General features: G+C 30.5%; 5 protein-coding genes across 5 annotated transcripts; 3 read left to right on the top strand and 2 right to left on the bottom strand.

Moving 5' to 3' along the window:
* Positions 1 to 33: 33 nt before the first annotated feature.
* On the top strand, positions 34 to 2,513 carry LOC124821929 (peroxidase P7-like). Its single transcript, XM_047293869.2, has 4 exons — positions 34 to 340; positions 500 to 691; positions 771 to 936; positions 1,953 to 2,513. The coding sequence occupies exons 1-4, from the start codon at positions 101 to 103 to the stop codon at positions 2,336 to 2,338; spliced, it is 984 nt and encodes a 327-aa protein (XP_047149825.2). The 5' UTR covers positions 34 to 100; the 3' UTR covers positions 2,339 to 2,513.
* Positions 2,514 to 2,729: 216 nt separating this feature from the next.
* LOC148204549 (uncharacterized) lies at positions 2,730 to 5,605 on the bottom strand. Its single transcript, XM_088093752.1, has 4 exons — positions 5,110 to 5,605; positions 4,722 to 4,890; positions 3,939 to 4,008; positions 2,730 to 3,127 (listed from the first exon to the last, which is right to left on the bottom strand). The coding sequence occupies exons 1-4, from the start codon at positions 5,393 to 5,395 to the stop codon at positions 2,996 to 2,998; spliced, it is 657 nt and encodes a 218-aa protein (XP_087949878.1). The 5' UTR covers positions 5,396 to 5,605; the 3' UTR covers positions 2,730 to 2,995.
* Positions 5,606 to 6,143: 538 nt separating this feature from the next.
* LOC148204550 (respiratory supercomplex factor 2 homolog C1565.01-like) lies at positions 6,144 to 7,027 on the top strand. Its single transcript, XM_088103568.1, has 3 exons — positions 6,144 to 6,294; positions 6,488 to 6,581; positions 6,700 to 7,027. Exons 1-3 carry the CDS (start codon positions 6,246 to 6,248, stop codon positions 6,851 to 6,853), a joined length of 297 nt encoding a protein of 98 aa, XP_087959694.1. The 5' UTR covers positions 6,144 to 6,245; the 3' UTR covers positions 6,854 to 7,027.
* A 6,180-nt stretch (positions 7,028 to 13,207) lies between these two features.
* Positions 13,208 to 15,498, top strand: LOC124830478 (peroxidase P7-like). Its single transcript, XM_047304240.2, has 4 exons — positions 13,208 to 13,480; positions 14,017 to 14,208; positions 14,480 to 14,645; positions 14,820 to 15,498. Exons 1-4 carry the CDS (start codon positions 13,268 to 13,270, stop codon positions 15,209 to 15,211), a joined length of 963 nt encoding a protein of 320 aa, XP_047160196.1. The 5' UTR covers positions 13,208 to 13,267; the 3' UTR covers positions 15,212 to 15,498.
* A 3,893-nt stretch (positions 15,499 to 19,391) lies between these two features.
* LOC124830046 (uncharacterized) lies at positions 19,392 to 20,464 on the bottom strand. Its single transcript, XM_047303694.2, has one exon. It carries the CDS (start codon positions 20,172 to 20,174, stop codon positions 19,659 to 19,661), a length of 516 nt encoding a protein of 171 aa, XP_047159650.1. The 5' UTR covers positions 20,175 to 20,464; the 3' UTR covers positions 19,392 to 19,658.
* Positions 20,465 to 26,166: the final 5,702 nt, after the last annotated feature.

A 26,166-nucleotide genomic window follows, 5' to 3' on the forward strand; every position in this document is an offset into this window, starting at 1 on the left:
TGAACTCCCCCACTATCTGACAAGAGAGATAGAGCTTTTCACTTGAATTCATTGATTGAACAAGATAATTTGGTCCAACCCTGTATAAGAGAAAGCACCAATGATTTGGTGTATCTCCTGTATGAAAGCTCCAATGGCCTCTTTCTACTTCCTCTTGCTTCTTCTTGTCGGTGCAACAACTATTACAGCTTCTGGTACAGACCTATGTACAGACTTTTACTCCTGCACTTGCCCAAACTTGTTAACCATAGTCAAGAAAGGAGTGGCTCAAGCCATTAAAAAAGAACCACGCATGGGGGCTTCCTTACTCCGATTGCATTTCCATGACTGCTTTGTAAACGTAAGTATACAATGTTGGTATTTTTTTCTGCTAGGAGGTATTAACAATCTTTGAATGAACTGTGTGTTGTAAAAATTGACTAGACTATAAATGTTTCATGATCTAGAACTATATCTGATAATTTTTTTCAAATGGGGTTTACATTGTGATGTTGTTCAGGGTTGTGATGCATCAATACTGTTGGATGATAGTAGCAACTTGGAAGGAGAGAAAACCGCAGCAGCTAACAACCAATCAGCCAGAGGGTTCAGTGTGATAAATGATATTAAGTGCAGTGTGGAGAAAGAGTGTCCCAAAGTGGTGTCCTGTGCGGATATTCTTGCTCTTGCAGCTCGAGATTCTGTTGTCTATGTAATAGATTTATTTGTATTTCTAAGATTCTATTTTTATTGGAGTAAGAGTTATCCATAAACATATAAAAGTTTTGCAGTTAGGAGGACCTTCTTGGGAAGTGGGGTTGGGGAGAAGAGATTCTACAACAGCAAGCAGAAAGGATGCTAATAATAACCTTCCTGGGCCTTTCCTCAATCTAGCTAATCTCACAAACAATTTTGCTAATCAAGGCCTCTCTGTTACAGACTTGGTTGCTCTTTCAGGTGATGTAATAATTTATCAGATGTCTTCAATCAGTGATGAAAAGTTGAATGATCATGTTTTCAATGATTGAATTAATAAAAGTAAAGTGGTTGAGATTTAACAAAAAATTTGATAAGTAGCCAATTTCTTTGAGCTTAAAGAAAGTAATGTTGTGATTCTGTCTTTTCAGATTTTTTTCAGAACCAGATACATTTAACTTTAAAGAGAAATACTGCAATATTTATCATATTTTCATTTTTCAAAAAGCTTACAATACCATTATAATATTCTTTAACATGTCCATAACTAAAAGATCACTTTTTCCTGATGAAATTAAACAAAATCATTAAAAGTTTATTGTGTTCATGCAATCTTGTACAAACTCATTGTTTACTCGTCTGATTTCCATCGAGGTATGGTTGGAACCAAATTATTATTTCATACTATTATTAGTATTCAGTTAACTTCTTAGATAATGTAATAAAAAAAATTCTTCTACTTCAACATGAAATTTTTTATTTCATCTCATTCTAGTCGAACTCATCTCATTTATTATGATTCCATTCATCATTCATTATTAAATGCTCCATCCTTAATTTGTCACTACAAGTCAAAACGAATTTTTGTACTCTTAACGTTGAATGAGTCACACTGAAACCTTTCCTGGTTATTGCCAGAATTGGAATGCAATTTCCAGTGTTGATTTAGAGTGTGGCCCTGCCTATTTAATACCTTAAATTATCATTAGTCAGTTTGACTTTTGGTCCCCCGATTTATTACCAAAATGACTACTCTGATGTTCCTAAATTATGCTTGAAAACGATTTTGGTTAATTTGGTTTTTTTTCTCAATATAGTATACTTTTTATTTTGAAAAAAATAAAATCTCCTGTGAAATACTCTCTATTTCCTGCTCTGAATTGTGTTCTCTGCCAGAACACTGTCGTGCTAGGAGAATGTGAGGATCCTGGATGAAGTTTTTAACTTGCCATGTTCACCAAGTGTTACGACTAAATAACAGAAGCTTTCAATAACAGGGGCACATACCATTGGCCTGGCTCAGTGCAAAAATTTCCGAGCACACATCTACAATGACTCCAACGTTGATCCCTCCTACCGGAAGTTCCTGCAGAGCAAATGCCCAAGAAGTGGAAGGGACAATACACTGGAACCCCTTGACCACCAAACTCCAATCCGTTTCGACAATCTATACTTCCAGAATTTGATCAGTAAAAAAGCCCTTCTTCATTCCGATCAGGAGCTGTTCAATGGCAGTTCTACTGACAATCTGGTTAAAAAATACGCTGTCAATACTGCTGCATTCTTCGAAGACTTTGCCAAAGGCATGGTCAAAATGAGCAACATCAAGCCTCTCACAGGAAGCCAGGGAGAGATCAGAATCAATTGCGGGAAACTCAATTAAACGTTAGCAAGTGATGCTGATGTAAAATATAAATTCGATTTCCCTGTTCTTAAAAAGAACTTGATCCTTTCACCGTCAAGCAACCTGGCTTTATCATCAATAAACTACCTAGTTTTATACATTTGTGTTTGTGTGTAAATAAATATATGTATGTAAGTATATGTATTTATGTATATCATACATTAGCATTTCACTCAGAATTATCTCATCGTCACTGCTAACATAAGCAATCAACATAACCAGCAGACTTATGACCTCTGCATGAACGACAATACGCAGCATTAGGAATATCAGCATCTAGTCGTCTTTGAAATCTATCCAGAAAATTTGCCTCTCTTTGCATTTGCCCGGTAAGGTTGTAAAATAATCAATGGCGTGAAACAAAGCAAGGTAGTAAAATCACAATATTATAATACATTTACATGAGAAATCAGAAAAATGTTCTAAGACATAGTGTGTTAAGCACAGAATTAACTTTGATGGCTCCCACAGGACTATTACAAAATATTATTAGGAGCTTACATCTATATATTGGCCATGGACAAGCCAGCGAGTTAGTTACTTCATGAGAAAACCACGATATCTCAACTATACACCATACCAAAACAAAGAAACTCCAAGCTGCTATTTTTAGTTTACATCTCCTACCACCTAATCTTACTCCTCACCAGATTCAACCTCCAGTTCAAATTCATCAATCTCTTTAAAGTAAGCATTCTGTTTTTCTATATATTCTTGAAGCTGGTGATCCTTGACTGCATCTTTTTCAGATGACAAAGTACGCTGTTTCTGAAAATTCAGCAAATATGTATCAGACACTAGCAAAATATTTATTTTGACATGATTTGGAACACGTAACTTAAAACTAAGTATGCAGAATCTAGGGCCACTAAGCAAGATTTCACCTCCATTCCCCAGCAAAAGAAAATGTCAAGTGAAAGGGTAACAAATAGAACTTACTGAGGTGCATGATATGAAGCTATAAATTACCAGAAATTTTGTATATACGACTTCCACCCAACAACTATTTCAAAGATTTTACCAGGACAGTGATTAATGTGTAATGACAAAGGAAATATCAATAATTGGGGATCACAAGAACTATCTGAGATCGAACAAAGCTCCCAATATTATTCTAATACTATACAAATATGGTGGTCAGTAAACAAGGCTCCCCTTATATCCCAACGGATGGATAGGTTGAATCTGTGGCTATATAACCCATGCGTGATCACCAGGTGGTAATCTTACCAATGCATCAAGATTCACCCTTCCCACAAGTTCATGACCAACAAATAGTGAAAGTACCCATTATATTTTAGATGTGAGGACATTTCATAGAGCTCCTTCTTTTAAAGTTGTCTATCTAGTTTCACAGACTTAAGATCAATCATGCCAAAGAAATTGATACATCCACTAAAAAGGCAGGGATACTGATCTTAAACAGTAAATAAACAGTCATCGGAAATGCTCAGTGCAATATTTTTAACAAGGACAGTTTCATAAAAGATCAAGTCCTTGCTGAATAACAAATTCAATGTCCTTTGAGTTTCCTAATAAAATAACAGAAACTTAGGACCACAATAGTAAATTAATATACCTTTGCACGAGGAAAAGTCAATGCTTTGGCCTTGGATAGGTTCAAACCTTCAAACTCATCATTTTTCTCGCTGTTTTTTCATCACAAAACCATACAAAAGAACAATTATATGGGAGAACTTCCAGGAAAAAAAACAAAAATCAAACTCATTTTTCACGACAAGAGATATAATGAATGTATCCAACTATAAAATTGAATCCAACAAAGAAACGAAGGAAACATACAATGTCATGGGCATAAAGCATAATAATGCCAAAACAGGACAGACTGAACAGGTCAAACAAAAAAAGATAAGTACGAATAAATAATCTGTTCAGGAAAGTTTCACAAATCCAAGAGTTTTCATGCATTTTCAAACAAAACTTATAAGATTAATATACCCAATCCAAACATCACACTCAAAAAATACTTCAGAGAATTCCTCTCAAGAACTTAAATTTTAATATATAAAAGAGTGCTGGCAAATAGCAACATACTGCTCTAACAAACTCTCAACTATTGGCTAAAATTCACTGTAAACTAATCAAATACAATAATCATAAGTGAGACCTAATAAATAAAAAGTGAAACCCCCTATTGTATAATTTCCAATAGATTTCAGCCTTAGTACTAATCAAGAATTAGCTTAAAAGAGTAGATTTCAGCCTTAACATTTTATTCCCCATGTCCCAAACTTCGAACACCCATCTCTTATTCTCCTTCGATCATTGTTTCTTAAAAATCGGTACAACTTCCACAAAAACACAATCTACCACAACGAAAAAGAGAGGGGTAATCACTTACCGACTATCAGAGATCTTCAAATTGGGCGTGGTACTAACAGGAACAGCCACTGCCTTCCCTTTATCCTTCTTTCTTTTATTCGAAGAACGTCTTAGGCTGTACACTACTGAAATAGACTGAACAGGCTCAGAAGCCTCTACATCATCAGAAGCTTCAGCATCAACAGTCTCTGAAGGGAAAAAAGAAGAAAAGAAAAGAAATGACACAGCGATTAAACACAGCATGCACGAGAGCTTAAAATCAGACAGCAAGACTTAATCACAGAGATTAAACACGCTATATTGAAATTAAATTTGTCAAGTAACAGCAGTATTGGAAAGTAGAATGTCTCTTCGGTTGCAAGAGAAACTAAAATCCAAAAATCAAGAAAATAGGGAAGCGTGCGTACGAAGTGAAGGGGGAGTGATTGAATCGGCCGGTAGAGAGGGGGCTCCGATAGATGGTGTGGAGGGAACGGGCGGTGAAGGAGAGGTAGGGTTTGGGGCATCATCGAGATTGGTGGCGGCGGCAACAGCGCTGCTTTCAGTGGCACGATTATCGAGCGCAGAAGAAGAAGTAGAGGAAGAAGAAGGGTTAGTTTTGTGAGGTTCGGGCGAAACGGGGGGAGAAGTGTTGGTGATATCGGAGAGAGGCTTTCTGCGAGGGACCACTCTTCGTCTTCTGTTAGTTTCCATTCTTACTTGCGGAGTTGGCTCTCCATTGCCGGCGAAAAACAAGTTAAACGTGTGCAGAAGAAAGTACAGAAATTTTACTGCAAGCGCGAGAAAGATGAGGATTCCACAAGAAGCTTCTTCCTCTTCTTTTTCTTCTTCTTCCCAGACACCTGGAATTCGATTTTTTTTTTTTTTTAATTTGAAGGCCAACGCCAAACCTGCTCCTATCCAATACGGGCCAGAGCTTGGATTGGGCTTACTAATATTCAGTCATACGTGGCAATAGCGAGATTACGTTTACTCATATATATTTATCATTTTACAAAATAAATAAGTGTGTATGAAAATTCATAACCATAATATTTATTTTAAAAAATCGTGTATAACTTTCTAAAATAGGTTAACATGGGTTATAATTTTATGATATATAAAATTTAAAAATTAGTCCTAGTAACATAAAATATTTACTTAAGAAAAAATAATACTTTCACACATATAAATTTTTTATATATATTTAAAACTATTTTTTTCTTATTTTTTATATGTATATTTTTTTAAAATATAAAAATTTACTTTTTTAATATTATTTTATTTTATATTGTATATAAATGTATTAAGTTTTGGATGATCCCACTCCCTATTATTTCATTCCACCCATAGCAACACCGTCCTCCAAAACAAAACCAGGGTAAGACTGCTCCTGTTTAACCTTTCCAGTGTTCTAACACAACACACAGGAACACCCTGTAAACAAATCAAGGGGCACATAAAAAATCTTCCCAAATTACAATCTTACCCTCTCCTCCTCGTCTATAAATATCTACCTTCTAAATTCCAAAGCACAAAACAGAGCAACTTAAAAGACTCAAAAATGGAGACAATTCAATCATGGGTTTCAAACCACAAACTAGCCACACTTGGTAAGATATTTATTCTCATTTTCTTATACATTACATATTCTATTTTTCATTTAACAACAAAAATTCTCTCAAGTTTTTACTTTTAATAAAAAAATATAATTAAACAACACTTATATTTCTAATTGTATGGTAGGTAATGTTTTCCATAAATTCAATTACAAGGAAATTATGATTAATTGGTGTTTGGTTGTAGGGGGGCTGTGGGCTTCTGGGATTGGGGCATCACTTGTGGCTAACTCACGTACAAGGTCTCCAATGAAACCTAGTCTTAGACTCATCCATGCCAGGTACATGACATGTCCCATATACATGCATACATACATGCACATTCATCACCTACATACATAATATAGTGTTCCTTTGTTTTTTCTTTTCTCATTTCTTTTATGCTGTTTGGATTTGTAGAATGCATGCGCAAGCTTTAACACTGGCAGTGTTGTCTGGTGCTGCGGTTTATCGATACTACGAGTTTCGTGAATGTGGCCCAAAACAACAGGCCCACTATCCTTCTCCCACTGTGGCCCAGCTAGTTGAATGGGAGCTCCAAAGTCCTTTCTAAAATTGAACTTTATATAATTACCAAGTTATTGTAGTTTCTTTAATTACTATATAATATAAAATTATCAGACTCCACAAAGAGGAAAACAGAAAGTTATCCTTTTTGGAGATCAAGAGTTTGGTGATTGAATTGTATAAAAGGGAAATGAGAAAGACTTCACTTGCTTTTACTTCATTTTGGGTCTACCGGGTTGTTTTCAATACGAATCTACTGCACCTATAATCACGCTGTTTGGGCCCACGTACATATCATGTGTAAGTACCACGACTCACGATATCTAATAAGTAGTTAACTTAAATTATAATAAAAAAGTTAATGTCTCCTGCTTTTTTTAAAAAAAAAATTAATTGCAGTATAGAATATAAAACTTAATAAGTTAGGTAAACAGAAACTTTTTGTAAAGGTATATATAACGTTAGATACTGAAATAATGAAATAGCATTTTAAAATTGATTTTTTTTTATTAAACTTATGAATGAGGTTGGCTAGAATTTTTTATTACGTAATAAGGGTACACTGTGTTGTGTTGTTAATTTGATCTGGACAGGTAGTCATTGAAATTTTTTTTTCTTTTGTCAGTTTATATAATTTTTATTTTTTTAATGGTTAATGAGATGAGGTTCTACTTAATTTGATTATAGACTGTATTAATACCTTTTCAAAAAGCTGTAAAAAAGTTTTATTCTTTTGATATGAATCATGTTAATTGAGTAAATTTGATTTGGTTAGATAAGGTGGTACTAGCTAAACTTTGATTCTTTATAAATTATTATATAGTCGTTAATTTATTAATTTCGACGTTCATAAGAAAGAGTGGTTTTATGTTTTATATGTTTTTTTTGTGGTAATAATGTTCATTTTTTTTTTCTCATTTTCTCTTTTATTGTTCTATTACTATAGGGTTGTGAGAATGATTGAAAGAAGTTTTTCAAGATTTTTAGTTTTTTTTTCTTTGGATTTGGTTGTCCAATTTCTGAAGTCTCCTTGTATTTTGGGAATGTTTTCTTAATACTTTTCCTCTAAGGCATCCTTACAAGCAACACAATTAGCAACATAACCTCTGGCCTCGTCCGTAAATGTTACCCACTCTATGTAAAATTTAATGTTCTAAGTAACAGTTTCTTTTTGAAAAAGTCTATATAAAAGGATTGCATGAGGAAAAAATTACAATAAGAAGATTTGTTAATTTCTTTTATGCTCTCAACGTTCTCTCTCACTTACATTGTCTGTACTTTCTCTTTGAAAAAGAAAATTTTTATTACAAATTTTCATATATTCATTATATTGAAAATATATCATTTATAAGAGAATAATTATCTGTACTTGTTTTTCAAAAACATTTTGTTGTTTTCTATATTCAAAAGTGAATTAAAATACTTCTTGCTTTAACTTAGTGGAGTTAAACAATTTAATCAATTAAACTAATGTCATGAGTGATAAAACTTATCTAACCAGTTAGCATTGCGTTTAGATATTTTGGCTTAGTTGTTTTTCTTTTGTTTTCTACAATCCTAAGGGTGTGTTTAGTTGGAGGTAATTGGGGGAGAGTGATTGAGTGGATTTGAGGGGATTTGAGGGTGATTTTTTTGTGTGTTTATTTGAGTGGATTTAAAAGTAATTGAGAGTGAATTTTGGGTTGAAGTTTGTGAGAATTAGTGTAGGATTTGATTGATGTGACGATTTTAAAAAATTAGTTTAATTGGTAGAAATTGAAGATTATCAAAATGTCCCTAGGTATTAAAGTAATATAAAATTATATTTGTTAATGTTATATTTAATTGTAAAAATGTTTATTAAAAGTTAAAAATTTGGAATAATTATTAAAAATAATTTAAAAAATATAATTAAATTATACTTGATTGAAATTAATTTTTTATTAATATAATCGTGTTACAATTTTCTGTTTTATTTTATTTTGTTGAATATTTTAGATTATTTAAAGAATAAATGTGTACACTTTTTTATGGAAATTTTGAATCATGCAACAGTGGTTATGGAAAAATTTAAAATGTCAGGGGCACATGAGTAATTGACCCTACTATCCCTCCAAATCTTCTCAGCCGGGCGGGTGACCAAAAAGAACTCCATCCCGCAAATCAGTCACGTTCCTTCCGCGCAAATACAGTTAAGTGAACACCCAATACATTGCTTTTCATCGCTTTCCAATATTAGTAAACAGTAAATACCCTCCAAGTGAACACACCCTAAATGTTTTCCTAAAACTTTTGTATGTTGAACCAAATCTTACTTCATCCTATATTTTCAAATTCTTATTTCGTTTAATATTGTATGATTAAACTTCAAAAAAAAACATGAGAGCACACAATTTTATTGAAAATAATAATTAAGCTGAAAAAATTATGCTATTATTCCTTTTTTACTTCCCTTATTACTTGCTCCAATTTAAGGTAAGTTTTTTTATTAACATAACTACTAACTTATTACTAATACTGATAATCATATAATTATAATTATTCTATCAAAGTAAGAAAGTTTGAGTGTAATGTGAGTTTTTGAATAAAATTTAAAAGAAATTAAAATAAGTGAATTAGAATGTAATAACAATTTCATAAAATTTTAATGAAACTCAAATATAAACATTAACTTTTTAATCCTTAAAAGTAAGTGAAAGTAAGAAAGGACAAAAGGATGTGCGTGTAATTTACCAATATTTTGATCTGGTTTTTATTATTATGGTGATTGATGGAAAAAAAATAATAATTACATGGCGTATGTTAGTTTTACCGTTCTATATAGTAGAGTTTATATCATGTTCTTAATTTCGATTAAAAGGAATTATAGTATATCAGTTATTACATTTTCTAATTAAATTGATATATCAGTTATTACATTTTCTATAACTTTAAATTAAATATAAAATTCATTTATCAAACCAATGATAACAACACATATTACCTTAATTATTTATGTATACGAATAATGTATAAAATAATTCTAGATTAATTCAACGGTAGATTTATTTAATTAAAGGTTCCTAAACAATATACATATGAATAAAATAATTTTAATTACCATAGTCAAAAAGTAGGGTTCATTAAGAAAATTAAAAAAAAAAAGAAAAGAAAAAAAAACTTGGTGCTGATGACTGAAATCAAACTCAAATATTCTATAATGATCTGAATCATTACAGTAGATTGATTGATAGTAAATCTCCATCTGTAAGTGAAATTAATTAATTATTATTATTGACAATGAGGTCATTTAAGTTGGTAATCATAATCTATATTATATATACCACTTGAATCAGTAAGACTAAAAGGTTATTCTAATTCATCGTCAACGCAGAAAAAGATAAAGCAAAAAGAAAACAGTGCAAGAGATTAAGGAATTTAATTCCAAATTAGCCAGTTCATCTATATTTATATGTAAAGGCAAAAATTAATCACATAGTTTAATTTTCGACCATCTTTTCTCTCCATGATCTTATCCAACGGATCGTTGTCTGAACTTTGACAATTGAAACAAAAAACAATGTGAACACAATCAAAAAGTCCAGATCCTATCATCTTCACCAGACAAGTAGGTAAAAATAAACATCCTTTTCCAAAAATATTAATTAACAAATTAAAATTGGGATTGATGAATATTTAAAACTTACATAAAAATTATTACTTCACACTATTACCTTTAATTTTTCTGACTGGCATTTAAATGCAATTACCATTCAAGGTTCTTCTATGTTCATGGTTAATAACGAACAGATAATTAGTTAATTAATTAATTAATTAATTAATTAATTAATTAATTCATATTTAAACCAAGTTTGTAGCCTTGTGGCACAAATACTGTATAGTAGTTTTGTCAAACTTGTGAACGTTGAATTTTATTATAGTAAATGGTATTAGTTATGCTTTAGCAATGTTACATTAAGGCCGTGGAAGATTCGTTACTCTCCATGAAACTTCAAATAATCCAAAATAAGTCGATTTTCTATCACTTTCTAATACACAAGTAATAATAACCTAACACGATGATCAAAATGAATATAATTTTAAACCTAAAGTTTGTAATTTTCCAAAGGACAAAAGGTTATTTAATTTGGAAGAGGCACCGTATGAGGGAACGTGGATATTTCCAATGGTGATATAAAAAAGGTACAAAAGAACAAAATGGGACCAAGTCATATAACCTAATCATTCAAATTTACTCACTCCAATCATATTTCTCCTTATACTTTTGTTTGATTGTGCATTTTCTTTCATCTCTGAACTACTTTTACAAAGACTCCCTCAAAATATGTATATTTTTTTTCTTTAGTGGCAGCTAAAGGTTAACGTAAAAGCATTTGATTTGTTTATGTATTCTTATTGTCTAATGTCTCTCTCTTTAGACCATGAGCAATAGCATCCTTTCAACGAAATATAGACTAAGTTACAGGCTTTTGTCGGTTGAATTATTGATAGTTAACTTTAACCTGCATATACATTTTAAATCATATACACAATCAGAATTTATCTCATTCATATATTCACATGCATATAATTTCAATTTATTACTAATAAAAGTGTCCATCTTTCAATTCAACTTGATATCCGTCATATTATAAATAACTACGTTATAGTCATATAACAATCATAATCATCATCATCATATATATATATATATATATACTTTATCCAGTCATCACTTATCACATTTAAATTAATTAAAATGAAGATAAACAAATAAAAACACACAAAAAAGGAGAAAACAAAAATAGCCTGATGATTTTGTTTCCAAAAATTGTTTTGATTTTTCTTAAAATATAAATGTTAATTTGATAAAATAGGGTCATGTCAAAGAAAATGTTGTTAACAATAAAATGCTTCCAAACTTTATATAGGTGTAGCTGCATGCGCTAATAAGATTCTTTTTGCTACTTTCATATCATTAAAATACTTGTCCCATAACATGTAAGTCAAATTCTCACCTATTTTTGTAGAAAACATAAAAAAAAAATGTATATGAAAACTAAATGTTCGTTGGAGAAAACTAAGACTTGTCCCCTATCCAAACTTCCTTTCGTAATAAAAGAAATCAAGCACAAAAATCATTTCACTATAAAATTAATTTTAACAAAACCAATTAAAAAGACACTATCAACGACACAATAAAAGCAAAACGATTCTTACTTTGTAAAGAGTTTATACACCATTGCCACAAAAAGTCTATCTAATTTTGAGAATATTCATAGCCATATATAATCGAAGTTTGATACGATCCATCAATTTTTTAATATACTTTTGTGATAAAGTAATGATTGTTACTACCACCAATTAAATTGATCTATCCTTCTCAAGTTATTTCCTTTCACAATTACTTCACCAATAATGTATCTATAATATGTTTCACAGAAGAATATTTTTAGTCTCTCCAAGGATAAGTTAGGGGCCACAAATTTGTGGAAAAAATGCTGAAAAACAACGTGATGAAGACGCTATGTTAATTGCATGAGGGACACTACAAAGAATTCTGATAGATTATGATGTTTTTCTAGCAAAATTTTGTTCTTGTTGCCGTCCAATTTACACAAAAGTTTCATAATACATAAAGATACTATTATTTATGGATTAACATTGATATATTTAGAATAAATTTTTAAGCTAGTAAAATATCGTTGTGGCAGTTATTCATTTAATTTGTATGATGAAATTTCAATACCCACTGAGGAAGTTCATAGATATTACTACAAAAATGAAAAAAAAAAAACCTTGTTTCTCACAAATTATGCAGTTTTTAGTGCATGAAAACTCTAATTTTAAAAAATATCATCATTCTCACTTTTATTGTTCTACTTTTCCTTAACAAAGAATGATCAAAGATTAATCCATGTAGTATCAATACATAAACCTAATTCAATATTCTTTCTTTGACCGTTGATAAAGTATGAAATGATGTACATTTACATGATTAAACTGATAAGTATATACTACAAATTTCATAGCCTTCACATAATTCAAACGAGTTTTTCCTATATTATAATGAAACGGTGCATTCTGGAATCTTTTCAGTTATGTGGAGTTGTATGAATTGCTTGATAATCTATGAAATGATATGATATAATAGGAGAGCCTAAAAAAAGGTTACTAACTACTTTGCCAACACTTTGACAAATCATGGCAAGCCGGCAGCAGAAGTCATTGGATAAAAGGAAAAACGAAGCAGGTTCACATCGTTGTTGTGAATTGATTAATCAAAATACAAAAGCCAAGTAAAAGCTCCATATGCATTGACAACTTAGCTATAGTTCTGCGTGTTAGGTTAGGTAACGGCAAAAAGACAAAGCACCTTGAGATTTAACCTCGCATTGACAAACTATAACGTTGCCAGTGGCTATAAAAAGATGTGACATATGCACTTGGAAAACACAGTCACAGAGCAAAGTATTACTTACTCTTCTAGGGTTTCAGAATAATGGCTTCTTCTTGTTCTAGCTTTATCGTCGGTTTGACCCTTTTGGTCCTTCTTTTTGGAACTGCCAATGCAACACTTTACACAAACTTCTACTCCCATTCTTGCCCAAAACTCTTTGACACTGTGAAATGCGAAGTGGAATCAGCCATATCAAAGGAGACCCGCATGGGTGCTTCTCTCCTACGTTTGTTCTTCCACGATTGCTTTGTCAATGTAATTTTTTAACATCTGTTACTAAATACTCTTTTTTTTTTCTTCTATCAGCAAAAGGTTGCCTATTTTAGCATGCAATTCTATTCACTGCTAGAAGTTAACATGTTCTAGTTTGTTTCCTTAACACTTTTGTTTCTACATCTTTTTAGGTTTGGTGGTTTTACTTAAAAGCAATATTTAATGGCTAGTTTTTACGTTACATTTTATACAAGCAAACTATACTGAAGTAATAACCCCGTATATTTTCTGTCTTAGTTCAGATATCAATTATTATGATCAGTGTAATGTATGTCCAAGCATATTTTTCACTTGCTGATACATAATTTGCAAAGTAACCCATGTTTATTGATATTATAAATAGTTGTTCATATATAAATCACTGTATAGGATAAATTTACTTTTGATTTACTACTTTGAAAATCATACCGACAATAATTTCTAACTGGTTGACTATGTCAACAATTTTAAACTAGCAATGTATATAATGGAACACTGTATATGTTTGCTGATTATTGAATGAATAATAAATGGTGCAGGGGTGTGATGGGTCGATTCTACTTGATGATACATCAAGCTTCACCGGAGAGAAGAACGCAGGTCCTAACAAGAACTCTGCTCGTGGATTTGAAGTGATCGACAAAATCAAATCAGCTGTGGAGGAAGTGTGCCCGGGTGTTGTCTCCTGTGCTGATATCCTTGCCATTGCTGCCAGAGATTCTGTTCACATCGTAAGCAATTACTCTAACCTGTCATATATCATAGTTTAATCATATATGTTTATAATCTTATAGAAAGTATCTATATAAAAATGTTTAAAATATCCCTTATTTTATATAACATATAAGGTCAAGTGTCCTTGAAAAAGACTTATTCACTAACCTTGACAAATGTGTCTTAAAGTTTCATTATTTGATTTGGAGAAAATAAACTACTGTCATTTTCATTTTTTTGCCTTTTCTTTTTCTTCCACTGTCAGCTTTTCTTTTTCTTTGATCTCAGCTTGGTGGCCCAACTTGGAACGTGAAACTTGGAAGAAGAGACTCCAGAACAGCAAGCCAATCTGCTGCCAACAATGGCATCCCACGACCCACTTCAAACCTCAACCAACTCATCTCCAGATTCAACTCTCTCGGACTTTCCTCCAAGGACTTGGTTGCACTATCTGGTACTATAAGATTTTACATACACTCATTCTAACACATGTTAAACATTACAAAACGAGACTATAAAATGGTGTTTTAGAAACTGTTTGTAACATTAATTTCTCAAACATATGTGTAACCTCGGTACTTTATAACTTGTTACCTTGGAAACAATACTGAATTCATTCATATTCTAGGGGGTCATACAATTGGACAAGCAAGGTGCACAACCTTTAGAGCTCGCATCTACAACGAAACCAACATAGATAGCTCCTTTGCCCACACGAGACAATCTACATGCCCTCGAAACTCAGGATCAGGGGACAACAACTTGGCACCCCTTGACCTTGCCACTCCCACTTTCTTTGACAATCACTACTTCAAGAACCTCATTCAGAAGAAGGGTCTTCTCCATTCTGATCAACAACTCTTTAATGGCGGTTCCACTGACTCCACTGTGCGTACCTACAGCACCAACCCAGCCTCCTTTTTCGATGATTTCTCCGCCGCTATGATCAAGATGGGAGACATCAGTCCCCTCACTGGCTCCACCGGAGAAATAAGGAAGAACTGCAGAAGGTTGAACTGATTGAATTGCTGAAGAGATCTACACCACACATAAATATATGGATATATACTCATGAACCGTAACTTTTGGATTTTATGATTTGATAACAATGCAGGTGTAATAAGTTGTTAAGTATGTGCTGCTGTCATTTTTATGTTGTGTGCTACCAAGTGTACCTGCATTGTCCTATTTTGTTAATTTTTCTTCTGAGTTCTGATGTTGAAGTTGAAGGCTTTCGATGTACAAGTTCATTCCTGACTTTTTCTACCACAATTATTACTCCATTCCGATTTTCGGTTTTTGTTTTCCTTTTTATGTTTATGCTTCTTTTGTCTGTTTTCTTACAAACATTTTAGCTTTTTATGACTCTCTTCCTCTACAACTATAAATGATGAAATATGAACTGAGATCAGGATATCTCAGAACTTTAACTTTTGTGAGAATTGACTTGGTAAAAGAAACATGAGCATATATATCTATATCAATCTGCTCATAAAACTTGGTGTAAGATTAAGGGCGTTGAATTGAATGTATTGCTCTGAAATAAATGCTGAACTTAGAGTTCTCTCTATACCTGCTTCAGATTATGAGTCAGAATCATGGAAGCATTGATTTTGTTCTGTTCAATGAAAAATGAGCTGAATTTTTTTTGTTCTGTTCGATAACAGAGAAAATAAAAAGATGACGTGCAGGAAAATTTAGGTCTTTACTTTAGTTTTCAAGTAAGCATTGATTATTTTGTTCCTACTTTATATTCAAATAAATTAATCTCTATATTTAAAAAAAAGTATATATTTATTAAGAAAGGATAAAATTATTTTAACAAAGTTGCTTGAAGAAGTAGCATGTTTATTAAGATTAGTCTTAATCTGTTAAACAAAACCTTGACTTGCACAAAAGAATGTCAAATTATAATTTATTTTATTGATTAGTTTAACAGTTCCAAATTAAGTACGACAATTAGGCCGAATAAATTAGTTAAGAACTTATTATCTTTCTCCTTCTTTCTTATTGGTGAATAGGAAATTAGGAAGGGGAAGAATAAAGTGATCTCTTAAATAAATTTATGTTACATATTATTGTTATTACATGAAAAATTTATAAAAGAAAAAAAAAAGAAAGAAAAACATAAAGACTACACCAAACTTATAATAAAAATATAACATGTATAAATTTATAAAATCTTTTCTCAAATAGAATTGTTTTCTATTGAACCAAATGCGTGTAGATCACATCAAAAATTTTTAAAAAGTTTAAATATGTAATTGATTTATCGCTTTTTGTAAATAAAATACGTCAATACAAATCATTTTTGCACTATTTTTTCAGATATCTACAAAGAAAAATAAAAATTTTGTGTTAATTAAAATTACACATATTAAAATATTTTTATTATATTTTAATTTTAAATTGAGAATACTCTAATATTTTTATTTTTCTTCATAAAAAGGTAAAAATTCATAACATATAAATAAAATTAAAATTAGTTAAATAGATAGTAACTTAAATAAATATTAAATATATTGAATATATATTGTTTAAATATCAGACCTAATAAACTCTAACTTAAATATATAATCAAATAAATAAAATTAATTTTGATATAAATAACACTAATAATAAAATTAGTATTATTTTATATGATATTAATTTAAATAAATATAAATATTAAAAATAAATAAGATCCACGTGAATTATAACAAAACTAACATTATTCTTTTTTTAATACTTATTTTAATTAGTGTGTGTGGTGAAATATATTTTAAGTTAATTGATTTTTCTTTATTTATATCCATCAGATCTTTTTCATATATTTGTCTATCTTTTCTTACAAGACTGTTTCCTAATTATTTTTCTCTAAAGCATCCTTAATTAGTTTATTTTTACTTAAAAATAACGAATACTAAAAATTAAATTGATGAACATTTTCTCACTTTTGTGAGGATCAGAGAAGATGGGTACCTACGAACTATATAATAATTCAAACATTAATTAATTAAATGAGAAAGAAGTAAATACAAAGATATATTAATAATTTAAAAATATTAAGGATGATTTTGAAAAATAAAATGAATTTTTGAAAATTAAATGTCAATAACTAAATCAATTATATTTTAAAGTGCGTGAATTAGTTAAAAGGTTTTTGTAAATATATATATATATATATATATATATATATATATATATATATATATATATATATATATATATATATATATATATATATATATGGGGTTTGCTAACGCGCGTACGCCTGTTTTTCAGTTGGTACATTTTAGCAATGTGTACCGGGTTTTAGTAGACAAAAATATCCTTATATACCATGGATTCTAAGTTTTAAGGTTAAGGGTATTTTAATAATTTTCATTCTCAAAACTAAAAAAAAAAAAAAAGAAACCCCCCAAACCCTTATTCACCTCTCTCATTCCTATCAACCCTTTCTCTTTCATCTTTCTCACTCCAATCTTTTCTCTGTCATCCCTACTGTAGTCCCAATTGAAAAAAATGAGAAACACCCTACTGTAGCCCCAATTGAAAAAATCAGAAACACTTGCCGTTAAACAATCTTACAAAAAAAATGATTTTATAATGAGTTTTGATCTTATAATTTTTGTCTCATCTAATTTTATCCAATTTTCACAAACATAAAGGAATTCGTAATTGACCTGGAAAAAATCAGAAATACTTGTTGTTAAACAATTTATTACAAAAAATGATTTTATAATGAGTTTTTATTTTATAATTTTTGTCTTATCTAATTTTATCTAATTTTCACAAACATAATGACATCAGAGGAATTGGTAATTGGCCTGGAAAAAATCAGAAACACTTGTTGTTAAACAATTTCTTACAAAAAATGACTTTATAATGAGTTTTCATTTTATAATTTTTGTCGTATATAATTTTATCTAATATTCACAAGCATAATGACATCCGAAAGAATTGGTAATTGGCCTGGAGGGTTTTTTTAGAGATGATGATTCAACATATGCAAATGATGAAATTAGAGAAATTAGTGAAGATGGTGAGATTGAAGAGATCTTGAATGAACCTTTGCCTGAAGGTGAATATGTCAATGACTCAACTCTTTACAAAGACAAATTGTTTAAAGGCAAGTGTTTCTGATTTTTTCAATTGGGGCTACAGTAGGGATGACAGAGAAAATGTTGGAGTGAGAGAGATGAAAGAGAAAGGATTTAGATGAATGAGAGAGGTGAGTAAGGGTTTGGGGGTTTCTTTTTTTTTTTTTTTAAGTTTTGAGAATGAAAATTATTAAAATACCCTTAACCTTAAAACTTAGAATCCATGATATATAAGGGTATTTTTGTCTACTAAAACCCGGTACACATTGCTAAAATGTACCAACTGAAAAACAGGCGTACGCGCGTTAGCAAACCCCTATATATATATATAGAGTAATTTTAGTTCTCATTTTTTTATATAATTAGTGAACTTTGTCTCTCTTTATGCAAGTCTGAATATTAGGATGAGAAATGAAATTCATCTACTACAAAATTATTAGGAATAAAATTATCAATTTAAAAACATAAAAAATAGAATTAGTGTTGACCGAAAATAAATAAATAAAATTAAAATTAACTTTTCGTAAATGTATTTATTTACTGAACGAATACAGTATTTTTAGATTTTTCATATCTAGGCCTGGGCCTTAGGGCTTTTATGTTTAGATCCAGTTCTTATTTGACCCAAAAACAACAACGCTTTTTTCTATCTGGGTTCAAATCTTATTTCACCAAACACAACAAGCATATAACTAAATTCTAAAAACATTTTATACAATTTGAATGTAAATTCATTTAAAGCGAAAATTAATTTTTCTTGCCATGTTGTGCTTTATTAGATTTTACTAATCTGACAAAGGCTTATTTGAGAAAAATCATGATTTTAAAAATTAGTGATTTTTTCACGAAATTATTCCCATAAACAGATGGAAATATAAATGTTCTAAATTAAAAAAAAAAATTGTACAGCATAAAAAAACACAAATTACTATTTTATCATTACAAATCTTATACAAATATTTGTAAGAATATGACAAAAAAATACATTTAATCAACTTTATTGAATCACCAGGAATATATTTTCCGAACATCCAAAAAAAACAATTATTTCATCAAACAATCCTTCAGAAGAACAAAGCTGTCTGCAACTTTGAAAATTGATTTTGAAAACACATGAATTTCTAATAATCATTTTGATTAGGTTATGGTTTCATTAACGAGTTAGCATATCTAAGCGCACATTTAAATGGGTGACAATTTACTATAATTAACTAATAAGAACATTTAACTGCACTCAGGCATATACAATCTCAACTAAAATAATGAGATAGGAAATTATTTTGTCCACACATTCGAAACTCACACGATGATGACCAACCAAACATCTACATTTTTCTGATACACAGCAGAAAACGATGTTGTTGTAACGATTTTACCTTGACAGACTAGGCTGCGTTCCTTATGTTTCCGAAAGAATAGCAGCCTCTGAATCTGTTGGAAGCTTTATGTTTGAGAAAAGTGCGAACAGTAGTAGTTGAGCGTGAGAAGGAGAGGGTTCCTTGATCGGATGGGTATACCAATGACCATGAAGACGATGAGGAAGAGGAGGATGAGCGAGATGATGATGGTGAGCCCTGGTGCTTTCTTGAAGGTTTGATAAACCTTGGGAAAATGCATGAAAATATGTTGGTCTTGGTTGTTCTCTTGTTGCTGGTTTTGGAATTGGAGTAATACGAAGGAGGGGGTGTGAGAGGAGGTAGAGAAGTCTGAGAAGAAGGATGTTTTGGGGTACCAGGTTGTGCCTCCCATGTGAAAGGAACTGCGATTGATGTTTCTCCATAATAGAAGACCCTTGAAGAAGAGTTAGCCTTGGAGGTTTCCTTCGACAATAGCCTTGAGAAGAACCTATCATCCTCCTTTATTCTGAAGGACTTCTCAATCGATACACCATCATTCACCATTTTGGATTCAACTCTAAGATTTTCTTACCTCAACTATGCTGCTGCTGCTACTCCTCCCTTATATTTGCCTTCTAGACCCTTAGCACTGCTTTATGGCTACCAGTACTTTATCATACTCCAAAAACTTAAGACTTATAAATATCATTAAAGAGAGCATGTTCTTGTACATTACTCAGGAATTGGGTTTCTTGATTGGGAATTAATTTAAGCATGGAGTTAATCAAGGAGGGCCCGGGTGTGATGAATTTGATGGGAGGTATTTTTGGAGCGCACCAATTTGGTTGTGGCCAAATTTAATGTCTGATATGGATTGTTGATGATTAAACTGTGTAATTGAATGGGTTATTAGAGGTAGCTGCAAAATTATTTATGGAAGAATCTCGATCATTGACTAAAGACTGACGAAACAGTGTGTGGTTGTTCCTTTATAAATCATTGGTGAGGTGAAACCGTTGAGAGGAAAGGGCATTTGGTTACGCGTTAGCACTGTAATAAATGAAAGCAAAAAGATAGTAAACCTGGCCCTATAGTGGATCTATAGAAAAAAAGGTTCATCCTAGTCCAAAAATGACTTTTAACTTCAGGCGCATAACCTTCGATCACCCAAAATCCAACATAAAAAAAATACCTATAACATTCTTGTAAATAAAACGTTTTTATAAAAGTCGGTTCCCCTGTGTCAGACGTCGGCTTCCTCCAATCAGACATCAAAAAAGTTCGAAAATATCTCATTTTAAGCGGTAATATTAATTTTTTTTACGACATAGACGTCGGTCCCCCAAATCAGACGTCAAATCTTTTTTTAGATGTCAACCCCCTAAATTAGATGTTAAAAAGGTTTGAAAATATCTCATTTTAAGTGTCAATATTTAATTTTTTTTACGACATAGACGTCGACGCCCCCAAATCAGACATCAAATCCTTCTTTAAACGTCGGGCCTCCTAGATCAGATGTAAAAAAGGTCCAAAAATAAACGTTAGTGCCCTCCAAATCAGACGTCAAATCCTCTGCCAGCTGCAAAATAAGAATTGAAAGGTCACCTTTGCAAACATTAGATGTCGAACATAGAAGGGGTCGACGTCTAATACATATTAGACGTCGGATCCCCTTCCCTAGACGTCAATAAGCTGTGAAAATATCCCAAAAATAACGCAAAAATGGATTTTTTTAACAATTAGACGTCGGATCTAGAGGGTTGCCGACGTCAAATGCCCTTTTGAACCCCAAAAACTCAGAATATGAGCCTCACTTTCTTTTGCGTTTGAGTTTTTGTTTCGTTCGTGTTTGCTAGTTACGCATTTTCTCTCTTGCTATGTTCATCTTCTTCCTCTGCATTCTCTCGTTCACATTTAACGTTCAGGTAAGTTTTCTTCCACTTTGCACCATTTAAAATCATTTTGAACCGATTATATTACGTTTGGAACCATTATCTTTCATTTTCATCGATTAAAATTCGTTTTCATTGACTTTTGGTGCAGTTCTTGGACGCATTATGGGACAACTGCGGTGGCGATTTTCGAACCTTATTGTGGGCGTTTTTCTCCTCACCCTCACAGCCGCACTTGTCTATTTTCTCACCTTCACGGCGGTGTCAATTTAGCGTCTCCCACTATGACGTCAAACATTTAAAAGACATCAAAAACTTAAAATAACATACGTTAAAAGCTATTTTTGTGTTGAATCATAGAAATTGACACCACACTCTATGCAAAATCTTAAGATATATGGATTAATAAGTCTTTACTTTTATATAATATTTTACTTTCTCATTTCTATCCAAAGTAAAATTTAGATTTATATATAGATTCTATATTTTCAATATTTTTTTACATGTTGTATCAAAATATTGTTAATAAATATCGGTTAGCGCATTATTTTTCTAAATGAAAACATGCTCATTGAAATCAGAAAGCAAGAATTGGTAGATATTCTACGTATTACTCTACTGTGTAATTGTTCCTAAACAAACTTCATGTCTATCTACCTAAATTGTCATTCTCACAAGGTTTTAAATTAATTATATTTCATTAGGAATTTTTTTAAAAAAAAAACACAAGTGATTTCAGGTGTGAGATGTTAGCTTATAAAGATACTAAAAGCATGTAATGCTATATATGATTGAAGTAAAGAAAATCCAATGATACGAAGGCACTGATATTAATCAATGCATGGTAGGTGATTAAAGGTGATGTAAAAATGAATGAAAAAAGTTGATGTAATTAAAGGTGTTTCTACTACGTGTTAGGTGGTTGAGATGGCTGCAATTTGCGCCATGGCCTTCTCCAAGCAAAGTTTGTTTTGTACCCAAGCTTGGATATTGGATGGTGAAGAATTCAGCCTCATTAAATAGCAGGAAGAAGTTCATGAATAGGTTGACCTACTCGGGCATCTTGGATAGAGACGCATCACACAGTACTTAAAAGTGTGAATGGTATTACTATTATTTATTAGCCATGAAATGTCACATATGGGATGAGCTGTGTTATCAGAAAAGTCACTTCATCTTCATACGGTTAACTGCTTTCCAACACGTTTTGCTATCAACAAATTCCATTATTTCCACTCTTATCACCTTTTAAACGGGATCTAATAATATTAATCATAAGATATCGTGATACCCTAAATATCATATTAGGTAAAATATTTGATAAAGATGAAAAAGAAGGAGACTCATATCAAAACTTTCCCATTACTGCAAAAGAGAAACTACCATTATTATCACTTTAGGTGAATTAATTAACAGCAGCATGCAGGACCATGCACTGGTCCTGTGCTGGAAAAAGATCGTGATGAAGGAATTTCTTCTTGTGTGGGTCAGAAACATTGAATGGCGAAATAATATTAACATTTACACGACAACATGCATTAACTATGTACATGTATTAGGATTTAATGTGTTGATCACTGAATCTGAAAGGTTAATTTACTGCATGTTGCGATCCGGAATATTTACTCTTAAACATGTTTTTGCTTTCTACATATCAGAAGAAGTCACTTTTGTTACTGCCATTTCTCTGTTGTGGGGACAGAGAAAAAAAAACAAATTAATTATGATACGAAAAGTTGCTTTGATTTGAACACTTATGAGGAATGGTGGTCTGAATTAGACATGGCAACACAGAACATGCAGGGATTAGGCAGGTCCCTGTGGAAGGATATAGCACATTAAAACCATTGCCCCACACTTTCTTAATCTTTTACTTTCTACATAATATATATAATAAAACTATATTCGACACAATTCCCTATTTTATCTTAATACTCTTTTCAGTGAATTGTTAATGTCACAAGTCTATTTAAAAGTTAATTTAATAGTTGCTTGTAATAGTTAATAATTAATTTACTCTTAATGTGGTGTATCTAAAAATGTTGTTATAGAAACAACTTGAGATGGTGAAGATGATAGTGACAAAAACACTATAACAATCCTAGTTCTAATAAAGAACAAGATAAAATAAATAAATAAAATTTATTCATTGAACGTAATAACATAATTAAGTGGAGTCTAAAACACATGTTAAATTGAAATCTACCAAAGTCATTCGACAAGATATATTTTTTTAAAATTATATGAATGTATATTATGAAAAATAAAGTAGTCGCTTTAGACTTGATAAATGAACCGGATGAATTAGGTTAGATAAATAATTGTAAAATTTATATTAGATCCATAAAGCTGAATCAATTGTCTTTTTCGTTATTAATTATCAATAATAGAAATGAATGATAGTGGGACGAGGCAAAAATGAGAAATAACTAATGGTTAAGAGTTGCTATTTGATATAAAAATGTGTTTCATTGACTATTGTATATCCAGTTAAAAAAATACTCTCTCATATGACAAAAATACCCAAAGGTCCATGAATACCTCCTAATTTTTCACTACAATGAAAAATATAAACAAAACTGTATTACAATTTTTTTTAATATATATAGACAATTTTAGTTTAGATTAAAATGGGTTTCTTTTATACTTTAAAATCGTACATTATATTATATATTATATTATTTTGAATTAATTAAAATTTTCAAATAAAGTTTTATGTTAGACATTATTGTCATGAAAATTTTATTAAAAAAGTAAAAGTATAAGAACCATGCCAAATTCATAATAAAATTATATCACATATATATAAACAAGAAAATTTTATTATGCAAAAAAAAAAACTAAATAAAAAATTTCTTAGCATATTTATTATTAGGTAACTCTCTCACTTTCTAAAAAAAGTCTTTAACAATTTTTATAAGTTTTTGGTTAGGAAAATTTAATATTAATTTTCTTTGGTTTATCACTACCAAGTTTTTTTTTTAATTTGAGTGGACTAACATCATCTTCTTCTTCGTATTAGAATCTTCTCTCCCATCAAACATATCATATCTTTTCAAAGCTAATTTCAATTCATCCAAAAAATGAACTTTCTTGCATGTCAAAGAATTAAAAATTGTTTCAAACTCACTAAGATGAATCTAGATATTATAAACCTTGTAAACTATTTATGAGAACGACATTCTCCAAATAAAACATGCTAACCAATGAATCAGACTTCACTAACACACTAATAGTAAAAACATCTAAATTTTTAACAAGATAATATTAATTCATAACATATATCATGATTAATCATTATTGACTAAATCTGTGATTGAACAGCAGACAATACCACAATAGATTTCACTATAGTGATTTAACCACAAACTCCACAAGGGACTTCACCACAAACTTCACCAAAGACACACCACCTTTTTTATAAAAGGTTAACATTTTTAAGTAAGTTTATACTAATTTTTTGTTTATTATGTACTCAAAAATTTTATATTCTTTAATTAGTTTTTTATCATTTAATTCTTTCGTTCACTCAATCTGATTATTATTTTATCTTATATTTTACTTACTTGTCTTCCTATGTTAAAAGATGTGAAGTTTAATATTAATATTAAAGGATATTATTATTAATGTAAAATAATAAGTTATTTTAAGATTTTATATTAAAAAATGTTTGATTTACAAGGTACTAATATTGTCTTTTATATCAACGGTGGTTACAATAACAATTTTTTTTATTGTGGTAGATAATGCGGACAAAAAATTTAATAATTTTACTATCTGGCATGTTTTAAATTAAAATAATAAAAATTTTATTATTTTACACTAAGACAATATCGTTATGTATTAACAATAAAATATATAATTTCTTAATATGTAAAAATAAATAAATATGATATAGACAAAATAACAATTACATAACACTTAACTAAAAATAATTAAACGACAAAACTTAATTAAAAATTATACAAAATTTAAATACTTAATATACTAAATATATTTAATGAAGACTTAATTAAAATTAAAATTTTACAACCGACTTCATACTTAATTAAGCATATTATTATTATCTTAGTATTTAGCTTAACTTTTTAATACTATTTTGATATTTAAAATTACTTTTAAATTTTTAAGTAAGCCATATTATTAGTAAATATATAATTATTTTCCCATTTCTTATATTTTTTTGTTAGAAATTTTCACTTTAGTTTTTCACACTTTCATCTCAATATTGTTTTTATTTACCATAAAATTTTTGAAATTAATATATTTGGTTGTTAAAATTTAAAAGAGTTATATTATATGATAGAGTTGTATATTGTGTGTAATTAATTACAAATATATACCAATGATTAAAGTTAAGATAGTACTTGTACTATGTATACGTTTATGCCAACTAATTTCTGATGGGGCATGGTCGTTCCCTACAGAAAACTATTAAAAGTAGTTAAAAGCTAATTAATGTGATAATAATCATTAATGGATGATTAACACGTATGTTAACGGTCAATAATAATTAATTAATAGGTTTGATTATTATAAATTCTATTGAACATAATTCAATTTGTTAAGACTTTTTTTTGTGAAGCATATCTGACTTCAGGGTTAGAGTGTTTTCTGTAGGTCAAACACATATCGATTTGAAGAGAACTTTTAAAGAGACGCAA

The sequence above is a fragment of the Vigna umbellata genome, chromosome 1 (assembly GCF_029865625.1).
Source record: "Vigna umbellata cultivar VRB3 chromosome 1, Vumbellata_1.0, whole genome shotgun sequence".
Taxonomy (NCBI): Eukaryota; Viridiplantae; Streptophyta; class Magnoliopsida; order Fabales; family Fabaceae; genus Vigna; species Vigna umbellata.

Bases quoted from the DNA above. Each gene is read 5' to 3' on its own strand.
- LOC124830478 (XM_047304240.2), top strand. From the start codon at position 13,268: ATGGCTTCTTCTTGTTCTAGCTTTATCGTCGGTTTGACCCTTTTGGTC. The intron at 14,209-14,479 runs GTAAGCAATTAC...CTTTGATCTCAG, and splicing joins CCAGAGATTCTGTTCACATC to CTTGGTGGCCCAACTTGGAA. The intron at 14,646-14,819 runs GTACTATAAGAT...TTCATATTCTAG, and splicing joins GGACTTGGTTGCACTATCTG to GGGGTCATACAATTGGACAA.
- LOC124830046 (XM_047303694.2), bottom strand. From the start codon at position 20,174: ATGGTGAATGATGGTGTATCGATTGAGAAGTCCTTCAGAATAAAGGAG.
- LOC148204549 (XM_088093752.1), bottom strand. From the start codon at position 5,395: ATGGAAACTAACAGAAGACGAAGAGTGGTCCCTCGCAGAAAGCCTCTC. The intron at 4,891-5,109 runs GTACGCACGCTT...TTTTCCCTTCAG, and splicing joins AATCACTCCCCCTTCACTTC to AGACTGTTGATGCTGAAGCT. The intron at 3,128-3,938 runs GTATATTAATTT...CTGAATTTTCAG, and splicing joins TGACTTTTCCTCGTGCAAAG to AAACAGCGTACTTTGTCATC.
- LOC148204550 (XM_088103568.1), top strand. From the start codon at position 6,246: ATGGAGACAATTCAATCATGGGTTTCAAACCACAAACTAGCCACACTT. The intron at 6,295-6,487 runs GTAAGATATTTA...GTTTGGTTGTAG, and splicing joins CCACAAACTAGCCACACTTG to GGGGGCTGTGGGCTTCTGGG. The intron at 6,582-6,699 runs GTACATGACATG...TTGGATTTGTAG, and splicing joins CTTAGACTCATCCATGCCAG to AATGCATGCGCAAGCTTTAA.
- LOC124821929 (XM_047293869.2), top strand. From the start codon at position 101: ATGATTTGGTGTATCTCCTGTATGAAAGCTCCAATGGCCTCTTTCTAC. The intron at 692-770 runs GTAATAGATTTA...AAAGTTTTGCAG, and splicing joins CTCGAGATTCTGTTGTCTAT to TTAGGAGGACCTTCTTGGGA. The intron at 937-1,952 runs GTGATGTAATAA...TTTCAATAACAG, and splicing joins AGACTTGGTTGCTCTTTCAG to GGGCACATACCATTGGCCTG.